The following is a 19,441-nucleotide window of genomic DNA, read 5'->3' on the forward strand; positions in this document are numbered from 1 at the left end:
ACAATTTTTCATCCATCCCTTGTTTCTCCCATCAACCATAGTTCTGTGACCAGAACAAAATCTCCTACACTGAAAGGCTTTTCTCTGGAATCATAGAGGAAATAAGCAGTGCTCTTCCACAAGGCCTCCCACAAAACTCAACCATAACTGACAGCACCCTTTTCCTAACAGACTGCTACACACATTCCCTCTAGAGGATTCTAGCTTGAATGGAAATCTTCTAAACAGGTAATTACTTTAAGAGGTTTTAATCTATATTTTCCTTTTAACCAAAGCCCACAAGCTTTCAGACTCACTGTATTTAACCACACTCAGGTTGATATGCTATTCCTCCTTGTCTTTCTGCCTGGGGGAACACCTAACAATGCAGGGCGAACATGAAGGAGTTCATGGAATAGCAGTTGTTTCTTTTGGAGACATGGTTTAATTTATTTGGAGCTATTAGCCTTCTAATTCATTCCTCCTCCAGACACAGCTCCCACCTTCAACCCCAGGCCCTTCTCCTCCCTAAACAAGGTTTGTGAGTGAGGGTATAAGTTTATACAGCCCCCCCCAGCAAGACAATCAAGAGTAATCCTTATCCACTTTCCTTATGGGGATTCAGTCTGAAATACACTATTAGGATTTAAACAAAAGCTTTTAAAGCAGGTGGAGGTATTCTTAAGGACTAGAATAATCTTTTAATCTGGACCATAGAATAGCAAAACTAATCACCTTCTTTGCCTACGTTTTCCAATTATTTTTTTTCCAAGAAGCATCCACCTAATCATTTTTTGAGTGGGGAGTGCTCACACCAGCATTGCTGGCCCATCTCCCCCTTTCCCTGCTCAGTGACTCTCTTGCTGTGGGTCCACCAGTGAAATGTGCACTCTAAGTAATAGCACATGACACTGGGAAGGGAAACAAGCAATAGATGCACCTAGATTTTTAAAGAGCTGGACTGCCTTAAACTTATAGCCAGTTAAAACAGTTGGACCATGCTGAGGCTTGGCAGGATCATGCATGAGCTCTCTGGGAGCAGTTGAAACAGATTTCATGTAGAACATGAAAATGTTCCCTACTGAAGAAGGGATGAGCACAGCATCGTTTCTCTTCCTAGGAAATGGTGCCATCATGTGGAGACGTTGTTTTCTCTGTTTCCTGTTTTAAGAGGGCAGTTTTGAAGTTTTCTCCCTTTACTTTTAAAGAAGTGCATTAAAATGCTATTTGGCAAACTTGTATTTCACTAGCATAAATAGATTAAAACTGACTGGGGCACGGGAATTAACACCCTTGAAGAGAAATGGCCACGGTGTGTTGAAATCCCTGTTAATGCAGCTGTGATGACAGCTCCAGGGCTTCTTCTGTAACATCATACCTGTTGCTTGGAGGTGGTGTAGATATCCACAGAGGTATCCCCAGTCAATGCAGTTCATTTCTTTGCAATGCAGATACAATGGCATGGCTGTAGATAGTCTGCAGACAAGGTCTGAGAGAGGAGCTGAGATAATCAGTGTGTCTATATGTGTGCCACTGTTTAATGTGGAGGTATATTTGACTGGACCCCAAATCTGTGCCTGGGAATAAAAACTGCCTTTTACCTATGCATTCTTCAAAGTGTCTTTGGAATTTCTAAAATAGCAAGTATACAAATCGGATTGAAAATGGGGAAAGTAAATATCCTGGCCCAAAATGTAATAGTTCTGTAACTTAAAAAAGCTGAACATGCTGTAACAGTGACTTTGGTCACTACACTGCTATGAATTGGAGCCAGTTTTTAACTGGTGATTTACACCGACCCTAAAGATGCCGACCCTAAAGAGGAATGGAAGAATTAAGGCACTAGAGTACTTTGAAAAAAACCTAGGGTTTTTATAAGCCTAGAGAATAAAATTTGAAGAGACCTGTGGAATTAATTCTTGATATTTCTGTAGCATTCTTTATCCAAGGATGCAAAACAATCTATTACAATTCCTTGAGGCAGGCAGTCCTGCAGGATTGGTGCATGATGCTGTCCCTGTTCTAGGTGTGGAGCAAACTGAGGCACAGACATTGCCACTTGTGGCTTTCAGAGCAAACAGGATTACTGCTGATGGACACCTTCTGAGATGTGTCAGGCAAAGCACAGGAAGGAAAGGTAACTTCTCTGCCTGCCCCCCAGGCCTGGAGGCTGAAATAAAAGCTTTTGTGGTTGACACTGGGAATTTATATCCACTGAGTATAGAAGCCATTTTGTGTACAGAACACCTATGGTTTAGTCTTCAGTTTTGTATAAAATGGGTATTTCATCATTCGGTAAACGCTAAAAAGGACAACACTATTAACTGAATAAATCATCCATAGGAAATTTGCTGAGCATTCCCTAGTCTGCAGAAAAAGTCTCCTGAAAAAAGTTTGAGCAAACTCTTTCTTATTTGCCATCTCCTTGGTGTGTTTTCTCCTTGGAGAATAAGGTTGTGTTTATGTGTGCACGCATTTCTGTCTTTCAAACAAATGCAGTTATTAGCTACAAAATTTAGAAAAGTTTGACAGCTTTCAGAACACAGTGATTCTTCCTTCCATAGAGTGTATTACTGACACATTAATAGATGTTGTGCTGGTAAAAATACAGTACTTCCTGTTAAATGTAGACTGCTACATATTTTGATTCTAACAACAATCTGGTAGGGTTAGGGCAATTTGTGTAGTGTCATCTGGTGTTTGTTTTGGATAGATATTATAGAAGGAGATACTGATTTACAAGATGTTCAAGCAGATGATTGGGTGAAAACTCCAGCAAACCTTTAAAGCAACAGAAAGCAAGGGCTACTCCTGGTCAGATCTCCTGCTGAGGATACAAATGTTCTTCTGTGTTCTTGAAACTCCATAGAAGCTTTTCCTCTTGCAGTCCCCTCTTTAGAATGAGGCCAAATATTCAGAAGAATCAGTCTGAGCAGGCGTGGCTGCATTGCTCTCTGCAGCATCTTTGAGATGCACTGAGAAGTCACACATTGCCAGGTTTTCAGCATTTGAATTCTGGTCACTTCCTTGAGTGGAAGAAATGTTACTCCACTAAATTGGTCCCAGAGAGTTGGAACCTGATGCAGGACTAATGTTGCGTATGGAAACACTAGATAGGAATTTTTGCTCTGTTAATCCAGTTTTATAGTGACTAACTTGCTAACAACAGAAAATAAAGCTTTATCAGTTGGGATAAATCAGGTCATTGGAGCTGAAGAAAGCACCCATGGTTGTTGCGGTGCAAAGTTTGGAGTACAAGACACTGATGTATGGAAATGAGAGCTCTCTATGGAAATTGTGGGGCTGTAGTAGCTTTCACATGTTGCAATGGACATGTATTTAGACTGAACTGTTGTGTTTATGAAAGAGTTGAGATATTCATTCCAAAATAAGGATTTTTTACTCACATCTTTCTTAAGTAAGATCTGTTTGGATAACAGGGCTTTGTTTGCTTGGGGTTATTTATTCTGTAAGGTCTTTAAAGAGTATCATAGACAATGGTATATGGGCAACTCCTTCATTCACCTCCCTCAGCTAGAGTACTTTATCTGTGTTTAGACTGCATTTTATGAAGAAAAAAAAAAAAAAAAAAAAAAAAAAAGTTGGAGAGAAGATGGAATAAGATAAGAAGGAGGAGAATACCTATAACCAGTGAGGATGCTTTGGAAACCTGAGTTTGTATTTCCTAGAAAAGACAGGTCTGAAGAAGAAAAGTGAGGCACCTTTCAGTATATGAGGGAGTGCTGTAAAGAGGAAAATGGTCAGCAGCTTTCCCTGTCTGTTAGGGGAAGGGATTGTATAATCAGTTTCAAAGTTAAATACTAAGAAATCTCTCTTGATAGAAAGGTAGACTGTCTGTCTGGGGAGGGAAGGGAAATCCACAATGCTGTTTTTGCAAACATGGTAGACAAATTTCTGAAGAGATAGTGGAGGTAAATTATTCCCACACGAGGAAAAATAGTAGACTAGATGACTGTCTGAAGAACATAATGCATCCATTTGGTACAAACAGGAGGCCATCCAACAGCTAGTGTGGAGAACAAGGATTAAATATTTCCAAAACCACACATGGTAGAGTAAGAGACTAAGGACTAGATGATACTGATTGTCTCCAGCAGCAGCAGGTTATTAAGTTTGTTGTGCTCCCAGGAACTAGTGGCTGTATTACTGATGCACAGAAAAGCAGTTCCAGAAACAGGAAGACCACCTACCAAGCCCAAATTCTACATCTTTGTCCTAGCCCAGGTTGTTTCCCAAATAGGGAAACACTTGTCATTTTGATAATAAGAACATAAAGAGACCATATTCTGTATGAGATACAATGTCTCCCAACTTCTCCACCATCTCTCAAAGTATGCATTCTTTGCAATGCAAGGCTTGGGAAGGTTGTCAGAAAGACAGACTTGGCAAAAATACCAAGCTAGTTGATCTTGTCTGAGACATCAGTGAGATGTTTTGCCAGACAATTTTCTAAATTATCTTGCAGAAGATTGAGGCAAAAACTAAATCTGTATCTGTCTCAGCAAGCCCACCACTTCTCAAGGATATAGAACAATTACTCTCTATTCCCCATAAGTATGAAAGCATGACACAGCCTTTGGGTTTCACTCTGCTAGTCATTCCTGTGAAAGAGCGCACAGTAAGTTTCCAAAAAAGCTTGGATTCAGCATCCCAGGCAGTTTTGCTTCAGGTGAATGCTGTGCTGAGGTCCTGAGCTACTGCTGAGTTGCAGTATGGGTTCATCAGCACTGTGTTCCTAGAAATGGTAGTCATTACTGTGCAATGAGCTTTGAGATACCATGATTTTAAAAGACACTAGAGAAAATCAAATTGTCTGATATTCTTCAGTTATGAGCATTAAGACTTTCAGCAATTGGCTTTGCAGAAAGGGACATCTAGTGGCTGTAGAGAACAAAACCTTGCAAGATGCATTTTCAAGTGTACAACGTAGCCATTTGTGTACAGCCTGCAGTGTTCAATATTCTGTACATCTTTTTGTTTCTACTACATCATGTGTTTTCTGGGAGTAATTTTTTATGGTTTTGACAATCAAAAAAATTACTATTTCGAGCCATAACTTTGTAGCTTTATCTAGGTCTATGTATGGTAATTCTGGCAAATAGAAAACTGCCTCAAGCTAAGCTTGATGTACCTCACTGCTGCACTTCCACGTTTTCTATAGCATCTTCCAGGAGTCCACTGCCTGCTGTTTCCTTCTGCCATTGCCTTCCCCTTTGGTACTGTACTTGGAGAGCTTGTCATTGTTATTGTCATGGTAAAACCTACTTTCTTTTGAATGCCCATAGCATAAAAGTCAGCAGGAGGGGTGGATGAGATTCAGGGAAACACTAATCTAAGCATTCAGTCATGTATTACAAAACAAAAGTTTTTTCCTTTCCCATCCACGTTGTGCTCCTTCTTACTAGTTGAGGATGAATTCCATGCATGTTTCTGTGAATAGCCTGACAGTTTAATCGGTACATTTGCATACGGGCAAATGAAGCTTTTTTCAAAGTTGCACAGTAATATGTTTCACCTTTATGCCATGCCAGCTTCAAATTGTATCCCAGGAGGATTTCAAATGTGCATAATCTGTGCAGTTGTCTGGGCTTTTTTCCTTTCTTTTTTTTTTTTTCTGTCTTTTTTTTTTTTTTTTTTTAAACTGGCAAATGCCTATTCATTGCCCATCTGGGTAAGAATGGCCTTTGCATTTTCACACCCATTCTTTCCTATATGGTTTGTGAATACCCCTCCAATCAGAACTTGCTTCACAGAAAGGGGACAAAACCATTTTACAGGAGTTTCTCAGAATAAGTCCATTGGGATCTCTACATCATGTTTACTGGACAAAAAAAAAGGGAGTACTTAACAAAGACCACTTGAATTTCACAGAAAGTTTCCCACTGTCTCGAGTTTAAAAGAGTGGCAGGCCTGAGAAGAGCCCTAGACAGGAGTCTTTTTCCTGAGCTGGGCATTCTGTGCAGTGACGAGTAGGTGAGTGTGGTGTGTGCAGCTGGGCCTTGTGAGGAGCTGACACACTCTGGCTTGTCCAAGGCTTCAGGAGTCTTTGTCAGAATGTGGCATTTACTGAGAATCAAACCTGTATTGGCAAGTCTGTGTTTTGTGGGCAACATCACCTTTGGACATAGAGCTTAGAACAGCATAAAGTAGGGGTCAACCACAAAACTGGATCTGGACCCGGTTTCCTGCAGAGAGGGAAAGGATCTGTGTTGGACAGCAGGTTTTACTGTAGACCAGTCTCTGGAATTTGTTGAAACTGCTCTTTATACTGATGTGGCTTGTGTAGTAGTGTTCTGACACTTATGCAATTTATTTGGTTGTCTGGACTTTGGATAGATGTGGTTTACAGTGTTGAATGTCAAGGAAGGTAACCTAGAAAAATCATCCTCAAAATTTGTATTAGCTTTTTTTTTTTTACAATTTATTGTGTATCTCTTCCAACCACTCTTCTTCTTTTATCCTCAAGGAGTAAATTTCAGTTGCTTCTCAGTTGAAGAAGTGGTAGATGTTCCAACAATGAGAAGATCTTTTTAAGGGCAAACTCTAATAGCAACAAAAAATAATGCCATTTATGAAGTGACTCACTTGGCTTCAGACCAGCTCCGATACCACAATGAGAATCCTATAGGCGAACTATTCACATCACTCTTCCAAATGCATACAAACCTCTTTTTTGTAGCCAGGATCAACTTCAACTGCCTGTTTTCATTAAGTTAGCTAAGGACCAAATACCCTGTGGCTACACAACTCTTGATTCTCACAGCCAGGACCTGAGAAGGGCTGTTGAAACTTACTGATGAACCTTGCCTTTCCTCCTTTCTATGCATGATTTGTGGGTAAGTGGCAGAAGGCACTTTCCCTGGAAGTCTTCCAGTCTCATGATGCATATCACACCTTTCGGGGCAGGAGTTGTCTTAGGGATGCATTTTTCAGAGTTCTGCTCACAAAATTAATTTTATCTGCCAAGGAGCATTGTAACAAAGTAGGTTTCTTTTCTCAAATCAAGTGACCTGTCTGTAGGATCTCTGGGATGTGTAGAATATTCCACATTGTGCGTGTTCAAGGTAGGATTTTGGGGTTATTGGGTTAGACTGCTGCATACTTCTTATTATCAAGTACCTCACTTGACAAAACCGAACACAGAGACTTAGTTTCTGTGAAAGTGAGTCCTAGGAGAAAACCATGTAGTCACTGATACTACTCAAAGATAGATGGAGATGAATGGGTAGCTGTACAGTCACTTGCTATGGCCTGTAGGAAGTCTTGAAAAGACATGTCACCTATTTATCAATAATTTTCCACTTTTCTGTTGCCCCACTGGTATAAAGCTTTTGCCAAGGATTCTGACTTGGTGTGTAAACACATTTTGGATTCTTGTGTGATCTGACATTTTTGACAGGGAGGTATCTGGAACTGCTCTGGAGGCCTCTGGAGAATTACTCTATCAGGAAGGAGGAGGAAATACATTTCTTCTCTACATTATTTTGTGTAATAATAGTTGCAATGCCCTTGAAGGAATGTCTCCCAGTTTCTAAGATGTTTTTCTAGTCCTATGGTCAGCCCCATCAGAGAAAGAAACTCAGGTGTTGTAGCTAAGCTTATGAGCAAGACAGATGTATTTCACAACCTCCATCAAGCTCCTAATGATTTCCTCCTTGTTTCTGCTATGTGAGCATCCCCTCAGTGTGCTAATCACACATGGAAATTAGTAACCTTCTGGTACAGGTTGGTTTACATCTGTTAACATGAGACTTCTTCAGACAGGCTGGCCCCATTGTGATTTACAGTTCTGACCTTTGTGCTTCCCTTTAATCATCAGCTACTTCAGAGAATTAAAGTAGCTTGTGTCCAAGGTGGTTTCTCTTTGAACCACAAGAACAGAGGGTGCTTGAGACATTGGTGGTCAATAAATGGGAAGGAGAATGCAGAGCAGGGAGGATACCACATTTGCCTGAACATTGGAGTGAGTAGTGTTATACTGCCTGTGGGTGAGATGTAAAGCTCTCCTTGGGGTGCAAGGAGAGACATTGCTGGGCTAAAAGGCATGTGAATGCCTTTCAGCTGCTTTCAGTGTTATTTATTTGCTCTGTACATTTGTTAGACAGTGCCAATAAGCTAGTTTAATTTACTTACACTTACCAACTTCTATTTTTGGATGCTCACACATTACCAAGTTATTGTGGCAAGAGTGGTTAGACCTTTGGTGGGAATATTCAAGACAAAATGCCTGTAATACCAGTGGTGATTTATCATTACTTTGTCTAATTTTCTAGAAACCAAGGTGACACATGTACTACAAATGCTTAAAGAAAAACATTATTAATAGTGGTTTATTTGTTTACTATTCAAGGGGCAGTTGGTTCTTCATAATTAAAAAGTGAAATCATAGTTTCTGCCTGTCAAAATCTAAATAGATGAAAAGTTGGTAAAGAACAGGAAAGGAAATGGGAAAGCATTGAAACCAAAGCAAGCAAGATGAAGACAGGCAACAGTGAATTGGAAAATTAAGAAATTTCTTTTCAGTTACTTGTGAATTTTGAAGATTATGTTGGTTTTGCATCCAAATTGGTTAGATGCTTTTCTAAACTGTTCTCTATTTAGAGTATTCAGCCAAACGAAGACAAAATCTTCCTTGGAATAAATGTCTGTAATTTTCCAGTTTCTGTCAAGTAAATAACAGCAGGGGAACATTTGTTTTTATATGATGGCATTCTGGTGCAAGTCAGAACTTGGGATATGCTAAAAATGAAGGGGACAGCTCATGTTAACTTTTTGCTTTGGGTTCTTTCAGAGAACTGTTTGTCACTATTGGGTAGCAAATGTTCTAAACCACAACCCCAGACAAAACTCTGCGTGGGATTTTAGGAACATTTACAGCCTAAATCTTGAACCAGATTTGGATTTTACAAAGTGACTGCCAGATTTTTGATACAAGTAACTGTACTGTGAAACACAGGATCTAAATTCCTTAAAATACCAGTTTAGATTGAAATCATATTTTCATATATAGCCTTTGCATTAACAACTTAGGGTCATTACAGATTCTGATCTCTTCTGGCATAGGTCCAATCCAAACCTTAAAATCCAGCTTTAATCCATGTGCTCAGTGTTTACAGTTGGCTGGCTCTAAGCTTTTTAAAGCCAGATAAACTGATAGGAAGTCCAAGACTCAGGAGTGTGATTGGAATTCAGGTCCAGCTACACCTGTCTTCATTTGGTTTTGTCCAAAAATTCAGGACTTGAACTTCTGGAAGTGAGTAATGAAGTTTACTTGTAGCCTAACAAAAAATGCTGTGTTCTTACCGATGCCTCTGTGTGTGGTTTTTCCAGTGCAATCAGTTTTGTTTACATGGCGGGAAGTTACTTTTGCCAGCGCTCTCACTGTGGCCCTGCAGAGGACAAGACTCATTCTGTTCTTTTTTTGTTTGTTTGTTTGTTTGTTTGCTTTTGTCACCTGCTTCGCTCCAGGTAACATCAGTTGCAAGGGGATGACAGAGCGCATTCATAGCATCAACCTTCACAACTTCAGCAATTCTGTGCTCGAGACCCTCAACGAGCAGCGCAACCGTGGCCACTTCTGTGACGTGACGGTCCGCATCCACGGGAGCATGCTGCGCGCCCACCGCTGCGTGCTGGCGGCTGGCAGCCCCTTCTTCCAGGACAAGCTGCTGCTGGGCTACAGCGACATCGAGATCCCCTCCGTGGTGTCGGTCCAGTCTGTGCAAAAGCTCATTGACTTCATGTACAGCGGGGTGCTGCGGGTCTCGCAGTCGGAGGCCCTCCAGATCCTCACCGCCGCCAGCATCCTGCAGATCAAGACTGTGATTGATGAGTGCACAAGGATTGTCTCGCAAAATGTGGGAGATGTCTACCCGGTGATTCAGGATTCTGGCCAAGAGACACCCAGGGGAACACCTGAATCAGGCACCTCGGGGCAGAGCACTGACACAGAATCTGGCTACCTGCAGAGCCATTCACAGCACAGTGTGGACAGGATCTATTCAGCCCTCTATGCCTGTTCCATGCAAAATGGCAGTGGGGAGCGCTCCTTTTACAGTGGAGCTGTGGTCAGCCACCATGAGACAGCCCTGGGACTCCCCAGGGACCATCACATAGAAGACCCCAGCTGGATTACCCGGATCCATGAGCGGTCGCAGCAGATGGAGCGGTACCTCTCCACCACTCCAGAGACCACACACTGCCGGAAGCAACCCCGCCCTGTCCGAATTCAAACCCTGATGGGCAACATCCATATTAAACAGGAGATGGAGGATGACTATGACTACTACGGCCAACAGAGGGTGCAGATCCTTGAGCGCAATGAGTCTGAGGAATGCACTGAGGACACTGACCAAGCAGAAGGCACTGAGAGCGAGCCCAAAGGGGAGAGTTTTGACTCGGGTGTCAGTTCCTCCATTGGCACTGAACCTGATTCCATGGAGCAGCAGTTTATGACTGGTCTGGGCCGGGAGGGGCAGCAAGAACCTTCTCAAGCAGATCAAAATGATGTCCCTGCTGATGGCACTCAGCCGCAGCAGCAGCAGCAACATGTAGATGCCAACTCTTCCTCACCAGAGAGAAGCAATGACGTTGAAATGGACAGCAAAGTGCTCACAGTCAATAACAGCACCGAAAAGGGGGCTTTGCAGCCTTCTGTCAACACATCTGTTGCCCAACCATTGCCAACCACACAGATCTACTTACGCCAGACAGAAACCCTCACCAGCAATCTGAGGATGCCACTGACTCTGACCAGCAACACTCAGGTCATTGGCACAGCTGGCAACACCTATCTGCCTGCCCTTTTCACCACACAGTCTGCTGGCAGCGGCCCTAAGCCTTTTCTCTTCAGCCTGCCCCAGCCTTTAGCTGGCCAACAGACACAGTTTGTGACAGTGTCCCAGCCCGGCCTGTCAACCTTTACTGCCCAGCTGCCAGCCCCACAGCCCTTGGCCCCGTCTGCGGGCCACAGCACAGCGGGTGGGCAAGGCGAAAAAAAGCCTTACGAGTGCACTCTCTGTAACAAGACTTTCACCGCCAAACAGAACTACGTCAAGCACATGTTTGTACACACAGGTAAGAGAACTTCCCTTTGGCTTGCATGTGGAGCCACAGAAAGTCCTTCACAACCATGGGCTTAGATTGTGTTTGCCAACCTGCCAGCTCCAGCACAAACACAGGAGGGAGGGCTCATTCAGAGAGCTGGTGACACTGAACACTTCCTGGCCTCACTGCACTGGAGTTGAGTCTCTGCAGACACACAGAGATCCCAGATAGGGGACTAACTGTGCACAGTGCAGAAACAGGCTCATTTCACATGGAGTAAAATGTGTCTTGTGTCCATCCAATGAAATGGTGAACATTCATTGTACCTTGCAAGCTGACCAGACAACATTAAGTGCAAGAGAGTAATCTAATAGGTCCTAAGAAAAACTGTATCTACTGAGAAAGCTTAATCCTGCCCACCCACATAGGTTTTAGAACTGTGGAGGGGTTAAGCTCAAGTAGTGGTGAGGTTAGGGCAAATTCATTATTGGTCGAGCTGCAGCAGTAGGTCCAGGCCTGTATGTTACACACACTGCCACATATTTTCTAGATCTCACATAATACTATAAGAAAGTAAATCTGGAGTTTTGTCAAAAAGTCTTTCTGTACTTCACTGAAGCTGATTGCTGTAATCTCTTGTCTCTTGGAAAGTCAGAGGTATCACCAGCTTTAAGTACAGAAATGCTGGGTTCTGTGAGAAAATATTGAGAGAATACATGTGGAATACAATGGAACACAACATCAACACCTTTCTGTTTAAAACTGCAGCTGCTTTAGTACATGGTTTATGGTCTTTTGAGATAACATAGGTAACCATATTTGCCACTGAGCCAAAACTGTCTTTTATAGCTTTGCCAAGTTATAAGACTTCAAAGCAAGGGTATGTATGTATTTTACATGGAGAAGTTGTCATGGATTCCAGATTGTTTTGCTTGCTTTAGCCCTTGGCTCTTTCTGCTGTTGGAGAGAAATTCTAGTTTAGAGAAAGAGTAAATATTTCTTTCATCAAGCAGTGGTTTTGTTAACATCAGATTTTAAAATAAATGCTGGGTTTGTGATACATGGAGGAGAACCTGGAAAAATTGCCCAAAGTATGGGAGGAATGTAGGTCATGCCTCTCTATTGCATGCAATAAATTTCAAGTCCATGTGTATATGTAAACTTTTAGCTTCAGTTTACCTGTATTTATCACTTCAATGAAAAAGTCCTCTAGACATTATGGCAGACCTGTACATGTGCATATACAAAAAGATCAACTTCTCAGGACTGGTACAAAATGTATAATTACAAGGATCAAGAATCCTGAATCCCAAGATTACCTTTGTGTCTGTTTATGTTCTCCATCTTTTTGTTGTGGATGAGTAGCTAAAATGCTACATAAATAGTGTTGGTATTCAGAAGAATATCCCCTTCAGAACACAATCAAATCTATCTGCTTCCATCTTTGTTCTAAAAGCTAAAAAGACTTTTTTACAAATAACTTCACTGAGATTAAGTATTTTATTTCCCCCACCACTGTACTTTGGTTTTGGAGTCAGATAAATAATAGGAAGACCTATCTAAAACATTCTTAGTTCCTACAAGTAATACCAACCAAGGAAATTGATAGGCGTCTTGAACCATGAATTAACATTTTATTTGTGTGGGTCTGAGAATGCCCTAATAAATGAGCTGTGGTGGCAAGGAAGGATTTAGGTAGATAAATAATTTCAAATTTCATTTAGAAGCTAGCTGGCTCCTGGGAGAATAATTTCACCTTAACCAACATAAAGCTAGGCTTCAGAAAACCCTCCTGAAAAAAATCTTTATGTGTGCAGCCTCAGAGAAAGTCTGTCTGCTACCTTGTCTAGTGCTGGACAGGATCATTACAAAAACAGAGGGGAGGCAGCTGTTCTCACTGTCAGGGTGACTTTTCCTTAGCCCTGTTAAAAGAAGCCAGGCAGAGTGGCTCTGGAAAAGATCCACAGAAAAATTGAGAGGTTTGGGAGATGAAAATGTTTGAATTAATCTTTCTGTTTGGAGGGCTCACGAGAGAAGTCATGGAAGAGTCTAATCATAAACCAGAATTCAGTAATTTAAAGGCCTCTATATCTCTGTATGTTTTATGCTACAGTCTGATGTAGCTTTCCATGCCAAGGAAACCAACCTCCTTTTCTGCTTTCACATGGGTGCAAACATTAGAGATTGCTATTTTTCCATATTCCATGTAGACTCACTTTAATATATCCCTCAATATTGTGGAAATACGGTGCTAGAGTGTAGGCAGTGTCTGTACCAAGGCATAATTGCCTTTTCCCACATATCACACTGTGATTATTACTGGATTAAAGGCTGCAAAATATATGCCAAGAGGATCAGAGCAGAGCACCAACATTGCTGCCTCCACACCTTTCTAATCTGGTGATAGGATGGTGATAGGATATGGGGAAGTCATTTGAGGAGTGGCTGAGGTCACTTGGCTTGTTCAGCCTGAAAAAAATTGAAGGGAGACCTCATTGTGACCTACATCTTCCTCATGAGTGGAAGTGCAGGGGCAGGAACTGACCTCTTCTCTCTTGTCTAGTGATAGTACACAAGGGAATGGCATGAACCTGTCTCAGGGTAGATTTAGATTAGGTATTAGGAAAAGGCTCTTCACCTTTTGGTTGGGGTTGTTGGACGCTGGAACAGGTTCCCCAGGGAAGTGGATACAGCACCAAACCTGGCAGAGTTTGAGAAGCTCTTGGACAAGAGTCTCGGGCTCATGATGTGATTCTTGGGATGGTGCTGTGCAGGACCAGAGATGAACTTTGATGATCCTTGGGAGTCCTTTCCAATTCAGGATTCTATGATTCCATGACCTCAGTCTCAGCACCAAGTATCCATTATGGTTAGGGTTCAAAGAACCACAGAGCCTATATCACCAGGAGCACAGGGGCTGGAAAGGGGGACCATGGACAAGCACTGACATTGCTTCTTCCCCCTTGTAACTCAGGATATGCTATGATTCTGTTATTCTAGTCGTCCCATATTGCTGTCTAATAACAGCCAAATACAAAATAAATAAGCAAAAGGAAGAGCATGCACATTTAATTCACTGAGCAAAGTTTCTCTGACTTGAAAATGAAGAATCACGGGAATAAAGAATCTACAGTGCTCACTTAGGAAGCACAAAAATTTGCATACAAAAAAAGAAAAAATAAAGTTTTGCAATTCTTTGGAGAGGAGAAATCCCAGGAAGGCTTTGAAGCCAAGATTAAAAAGCCACAACCCAGTGTATCTTAGAAACATAAGCAGGCAAAAATTAAGGTGTTTTTATAGCACAATCTTAACAGGGTCTGGAGTGGATGAGACCAACTTGTTACAAACTCTGGGACATATATTGCCCAAGGCAAAATAGAGCTCTGTAAATACAGTCAGTCTCTTGTAAGTCGATCAGACGTTATTCCAACTGACACTGTCATTTTCCACATCACGTGTCAAGCATATTGGCCTGTCTACACACAGCACAGCACTGTGGGTGGCAAAGCCATCAGGAGAGTAAGGATTTAGTGTTTTGAGCAAGTGTCTTTCAACAAGTAGGGATAAACTCCTCATGAGTGCAAGAAAGAGCAGCAAGTGAATTTCATTCATGGACATCACCATCATACATGCAAACCATGAAATAAAAAAAATCAGAGACTTGGGGAGATAAAAAGTAGGTCTTTCACATCTAATCCATTTTAATTATCTCCTCTTAAAATTGAGTATAAGTAGCATATGGTAATCTCACTATACAATGAGTGAATTATATATTACCACAGGCATGTCTTGGTCCCTGAAGATTGGCTTTTCAGGATTTAAAACAGTGCCAAACAGACTGTAAAAAGAGGGAAGCAGGATGTCTGTGGAAAAACAAAAAAGATGGGAAATTGCAGAACAACCACAGGAAAATAATTTTCTCAATCAGTGAAACAGAGGATCATTTTGATTCTTACGGAGTTATGGTACCATCTCTATCCCTGACAGCTTTGGGGATGATGAATTTCACATGTGAAATATACCACAAGTGATTCAGACAGCAAATTTAAAAATAGCTTTTGATGGGGCATTCAGGGTGTTGGTTGTTGTCTACATTACCAGTTCAGCAGCATATCATGAAAACAGTGCTGGATATCATGAAACATGAGACTGTGCCTTATCTTTCAGAACTCTGAGCATGAGGAGGGTTTCAGAGTAGTCTGAAAAAAAAAGTCATATGTCCTCAGCTAAATATTTTTCCCAATTCGTCCTTGTAGTAGCTGGTTTGTATAAACGTAATCAGAGTTCAATTATACAAGTTTCCATAATAAGTTTTACAACAATCCTGGGCACACAAGGCAATGTGAAGATTACATAAGTGTTTTATCTCTCTAGTTTACCTCATAAGGTGTTTTATTTAACTAGCAGTCAAATCATTCAAGTTTCCTATGTCTTACACTGGAATTTTATCTGTTAGGTTGCCCTTTGCATGGTGCTGGCTGGCCTAGGCAATTCTGTGTCCTGAGGTTCCTTTTCTGGTACTCCCTGTAAATGCCTCAGCTATGGCATTTGACCAGAAAAGGGAGCAACAAATGTAAACCTCTTATAGTGTTGGATTCCTCTGACAATCTCTATCACTACTCTCCTGAGAAATTGAAAGCAATTTGACTGAAATGAATCTGGCCCAGGTCAGCTGTCTGGTAATCACTGATTTGTCCCTGTTTTTATTGCATGCTGGTAAGAAATTGGAAGCACTGAAAGGTGAAGTAGCATGGCTGAGACCTTCCTGTCTAGAAATGAGCATGAGGAGCAAGATAGGAGCACAGACGGGAGAGGCTGTACCATTGAAACTGGGTGTAGGTGCCAGGACCTTTAAACTCTAGTCCTGTCTTTGTCAGTGCCTACCCACTATGTGAATTTGAAGAAATCACCTGAGCTCCTTTTTACTGTATATGAATAGGGAGTTCCTACAACCCACTTTGTAAAACATTTTGAAACCTCTGGTTGCAAAAGATATTGCCTGCAAAAACACATTGATTAACAGAATTACTCTTTGTTAGCCAGAGCACCTCTCCAAAGACCCCCATGAGACTTATCATTAGTTTATTGCAAAAGAGTTCTACCAAACTGGCTTAATTTTATGATTTCTTTTTTTTTGTCTGTTTGTCTGTCTCTCTCTCTCTCTCATTGGTAATGGGCAGGTGAGAAACCACACCAATGCAGCATCTGTTGGCGCTCCTTCTCTTTAAAGGATTACCTAATCAAACACATGGTGACACACACTGGCGTGAGGGCCTACCAGTGCAGTATCTGCAACAAGCGCTTCACCCAGAAGAGCTCCCTTAATGTGCACATGCGTCTCCACCGCGGGGAGAAGTCCTACGAGTGCTACATCTGCAAGAAGAAGTTCTCCCACAAGACCCTGCTGGAGAGGCATGTGGCTCTGCACAGTGCCACCAACGGCACGCCTGGAGCCACCGGCACCGGCGCGAGGGCCGTCCCCGCCGGCGTGGTGGCCTGCACGGAGGGGACCACGTACGTCTGCTCTGTCTGTCCAGCTAAGTTTGACCAAATCGAGCATTTCAACGACCACATGAGGATGCATGTGTCAGACGGATAAGTAGAATCTCTCTCTCTCTCTTTGTTATGAACAACAAAAATAGAAACAACAACAACAAAAAAAAAAGCTATGGCACTAGAATTTAAGAAATTATTTTTGTTTCATTTTTACCTTTATTTTCCTCCTTTTTTTTTTTTTTTTGGGTTCATTTCGTTTTGTTGGTTTTTGTACTACATGAAGAACTGTTTTTTGCCTGCTGGTACATTACATTTCCGGAGGCTGGGTGAATAATAATTTTCCCAACCTCCCTCGGATGGTGGCCTTAAGGCCAGGTAGTGCTTCATGAGCTCCACTGGTTGGATCTCTAGCTACTGGCCTCTAAATACAACCCTTCTTTACTACAAAAAGCAAACGAAAAAAAACAAAAAAAAAAAACCCACAAAAAAAATTAAAAAAAACAGACAGAAAAATAATAAAAAAAAAATCTTTTTTCTCACTTGTGAAGAGCACTACAAATAAAGAAACAAAACAAAATATATTACAAATCTACAAGGCCTACTGTCGTTATAAGTACACCGCTTGCAGTGTTTCAATGGACATGATTCACATTGCTGACCGCTTTTGGACTTCACAGTATCCAGTTAGAACTGTGGAATATTTTGCTTCTGGTTGAGCAGCAACCAGAGGAAACAAGGCCCTGCTGGTTTCCACCACGTGTCTGCTTTCTCACACACACGCATCCGCAAACACACAAAAAGGGCTGAGGGGAATGCGAGGCAGTGTGGCTTGGATAGTGTGGAGTCCCTGCAGGGTGAGGAGAAAGAATCAGAGGTTCCTCACCTGGATTCTGCTCCATCCCACGCTGTCTGGCGCACCCTCCCCGCTGCTTTTCTCGTACCACCACCACCACCTTATAGCAGAAACCAAGAAGATTCAGACAACGAGCAACGGTGGCTTTTTTGTAATTTATTCAGTGTCTTCGCTGAGCACAGGGCCTCAGCACAATCAAGAGGGACTTTCACAGAAGGCAAAGAGAAACACAGAGGAAAATCAAAGATATCAGAGGTTACAACCTATGGATCTAGGTACAAGAGAAGGGTTAGTTCCCACAATCTTTGCAAAAAAAAAAAAAAGTTGCATCAGGATTTATTCTTGTGGAAGAAAGAGGAATAAAGGGTGGGAGGGAGGGGAATAATAATTAAAAAAAAGAGTTGTTGGGACTTTTTTAATTCAAAATTTTATAGAGGGGCAAAAGTGACGTTTACCAGATAGAATGCTGATTTTTTTAATATATTTACAACAGTATTTGTGTAAAAAAACAAAAAAAGTGAGATTGTTAAAAGTAATTTTTCTTTGTTTTCTTTTTTTGTTTTGCATACACTGCCACTAATATCTTCTCTTTTATTATATATATGAATATATATAAAAATATATATTTTATTTTAAATTGAGACTGTTAAGGTTAGCTAACCTGCTTCCAGATAGAGGGGGGGAGGGGAGATGATCTTGATTTTTATTTTAAAAAAGAGGAAGGATGTTTTCTTAATTTTCTTTTCTAGTATTATTCTCTCTGTTTTCTAATGGAATCAAGAATTACCTGGGTCGATGAGGGGCTCTGTGAAGTCATCTGTGAGATTATCTACTAGTGTTTGTACATCCTGCAGTATCATTTGAACTGCTACTTTGGTTTTTTGAATTACATGGTTCTCTTTTTGGCTCTTACCAAGCTTCTGTTGTTTCTTTTTTGGTTCCATCTCAGAATTTATTTCTGCTGAAGGACATTTCCTTTTGAGAAAGAGATTTTTCTAGCAATGTTCCCTTGGTTTTGGGGATGATATAAACTGTAGTCTTTCTTCTTTGAAAAAGTAATGAAAGTTTTGGAAGTGTGTAATAACTAGGATTTCCCTTCTTTTTGGTCACTGGACAAGAATTAATCTGCTGTATTGTTCTCTCATCCCTGCCTTGCTCGCTAGAGAGCTTCCATATTTGTGTGGGAATCTGATCCTGCCCCCGATAATTTGTGCTGATGCCAAAACAACTTAAAACGTTACCATTGCAAATAATCTTCCCTTCATTTGCAAAAAGTCTGACTGAAGGGCCACATCCCGCATTCTCTGCATAGACAAAGCTATGAAAGGAATGTAGGAGCAGTGTGAAAGATTGATTGCTGATCTGCATATATATGTTGGTGTTTTGTATTTTGTTTTATTGTGTTTGGACTGGTGTTCTCCCTAGTTGTCTTCTGTGTATCTGTGTAAGAATTTTTCCCCCAAAGCCAGCTCCCAAAGTACATGGGTCCTTAGTTCAGTTGGATCAGTGTTTGACACTATCTTTGTCTTGCTTGAAATTCATGTGAGGACTTATACCAACTGCACTCTGGACTTCATATTTTAGGCAGAGAAGAAGCACCTAACAAAAATATGCAAAAAGAAAAAAAAGAAAAATTGCTAGTTTAGTTTTTACTTGTGTCTATATTTAAATTAAGCTTTCTTAAGTTTACAAAACTTTTTGCTTGTGAACACTGAGCATTTCACACGAGACATTCTTTTATGCTGGACAACTTTCTGAGTATTGACTTGGTAGATCTCCATATACAATTTTGCATGTTCTTTACACCTGCAGCTTCCCTATCCAATGTCTGTGATTCAGTACAGGTAACTTCATCCATATGTTCTATGCCTCTTCCATTACCATTTATATGGGGAAGAAAACCTGGCAGGTGGTTCAGCCTCAGAATCATTCTGTACCCTGCAAGGTATTGTTCAGCAGATCCTACATGCTGAAGCCCAGATTCTTGGCTGCAATATGCAGCATAGAGAGACTTTGAGGTGAATGCCAGAGCAATTGGGTCTTTTA

The 19,441-nt window shown here is 41.3% G+C and overlaps 1 protein-coding gene across 16 annotated transcripts in view; it reads left to right on the forward strand.

The window, feature by feature from the left end:
• The window catches only part of ZBTB20 (zinc finger and BTB domain containing 20), a 471,839-nt gene extending 453,532 nt beyond the window's left edge, over nucleotides 1-18,307 (forward strand). For all 16 annotated transcript variants that reach the window (XM_083884711.1, XM_083884721.1, XM_083884718.1 and 13 more), the window contains 2 exons: nucleotides 9,469-11,076; nucleotides 16,227-18,307. In XM_083884711.1, coding sequence (XP_083740837.1) covers nucleotides 9,489-11,076; nucleotides 16,227-16,645 — 2,007 coding nt within the window. In that variant the 5' untranslated portion in view covers nucleotides 9,469-9,488 and the 3' untranslated portion in view covers nucleotides 16,646-18,307. The remainder of the gene's footprint in view (nucleotides 1-9,468; nucleotides 11,077-16,226) is intronic.
• The last annotated feature ends 1,134 nt before the right edge of the window (nucleotides 18,308-19,441 follow it).

Source organism: Zosterops lateralis (genome assembly GCF_965231275.1).
Source record: "Zosterops lateralis genome assembly, chromosome: 2".
NCBI classification, from domain to species: domain Eukaryota; kingdom Metazoa; phylum Chordata; class Aves; order Passeriformes; family Zosteropidae; genus Zosterops; species Zosterops lateralis.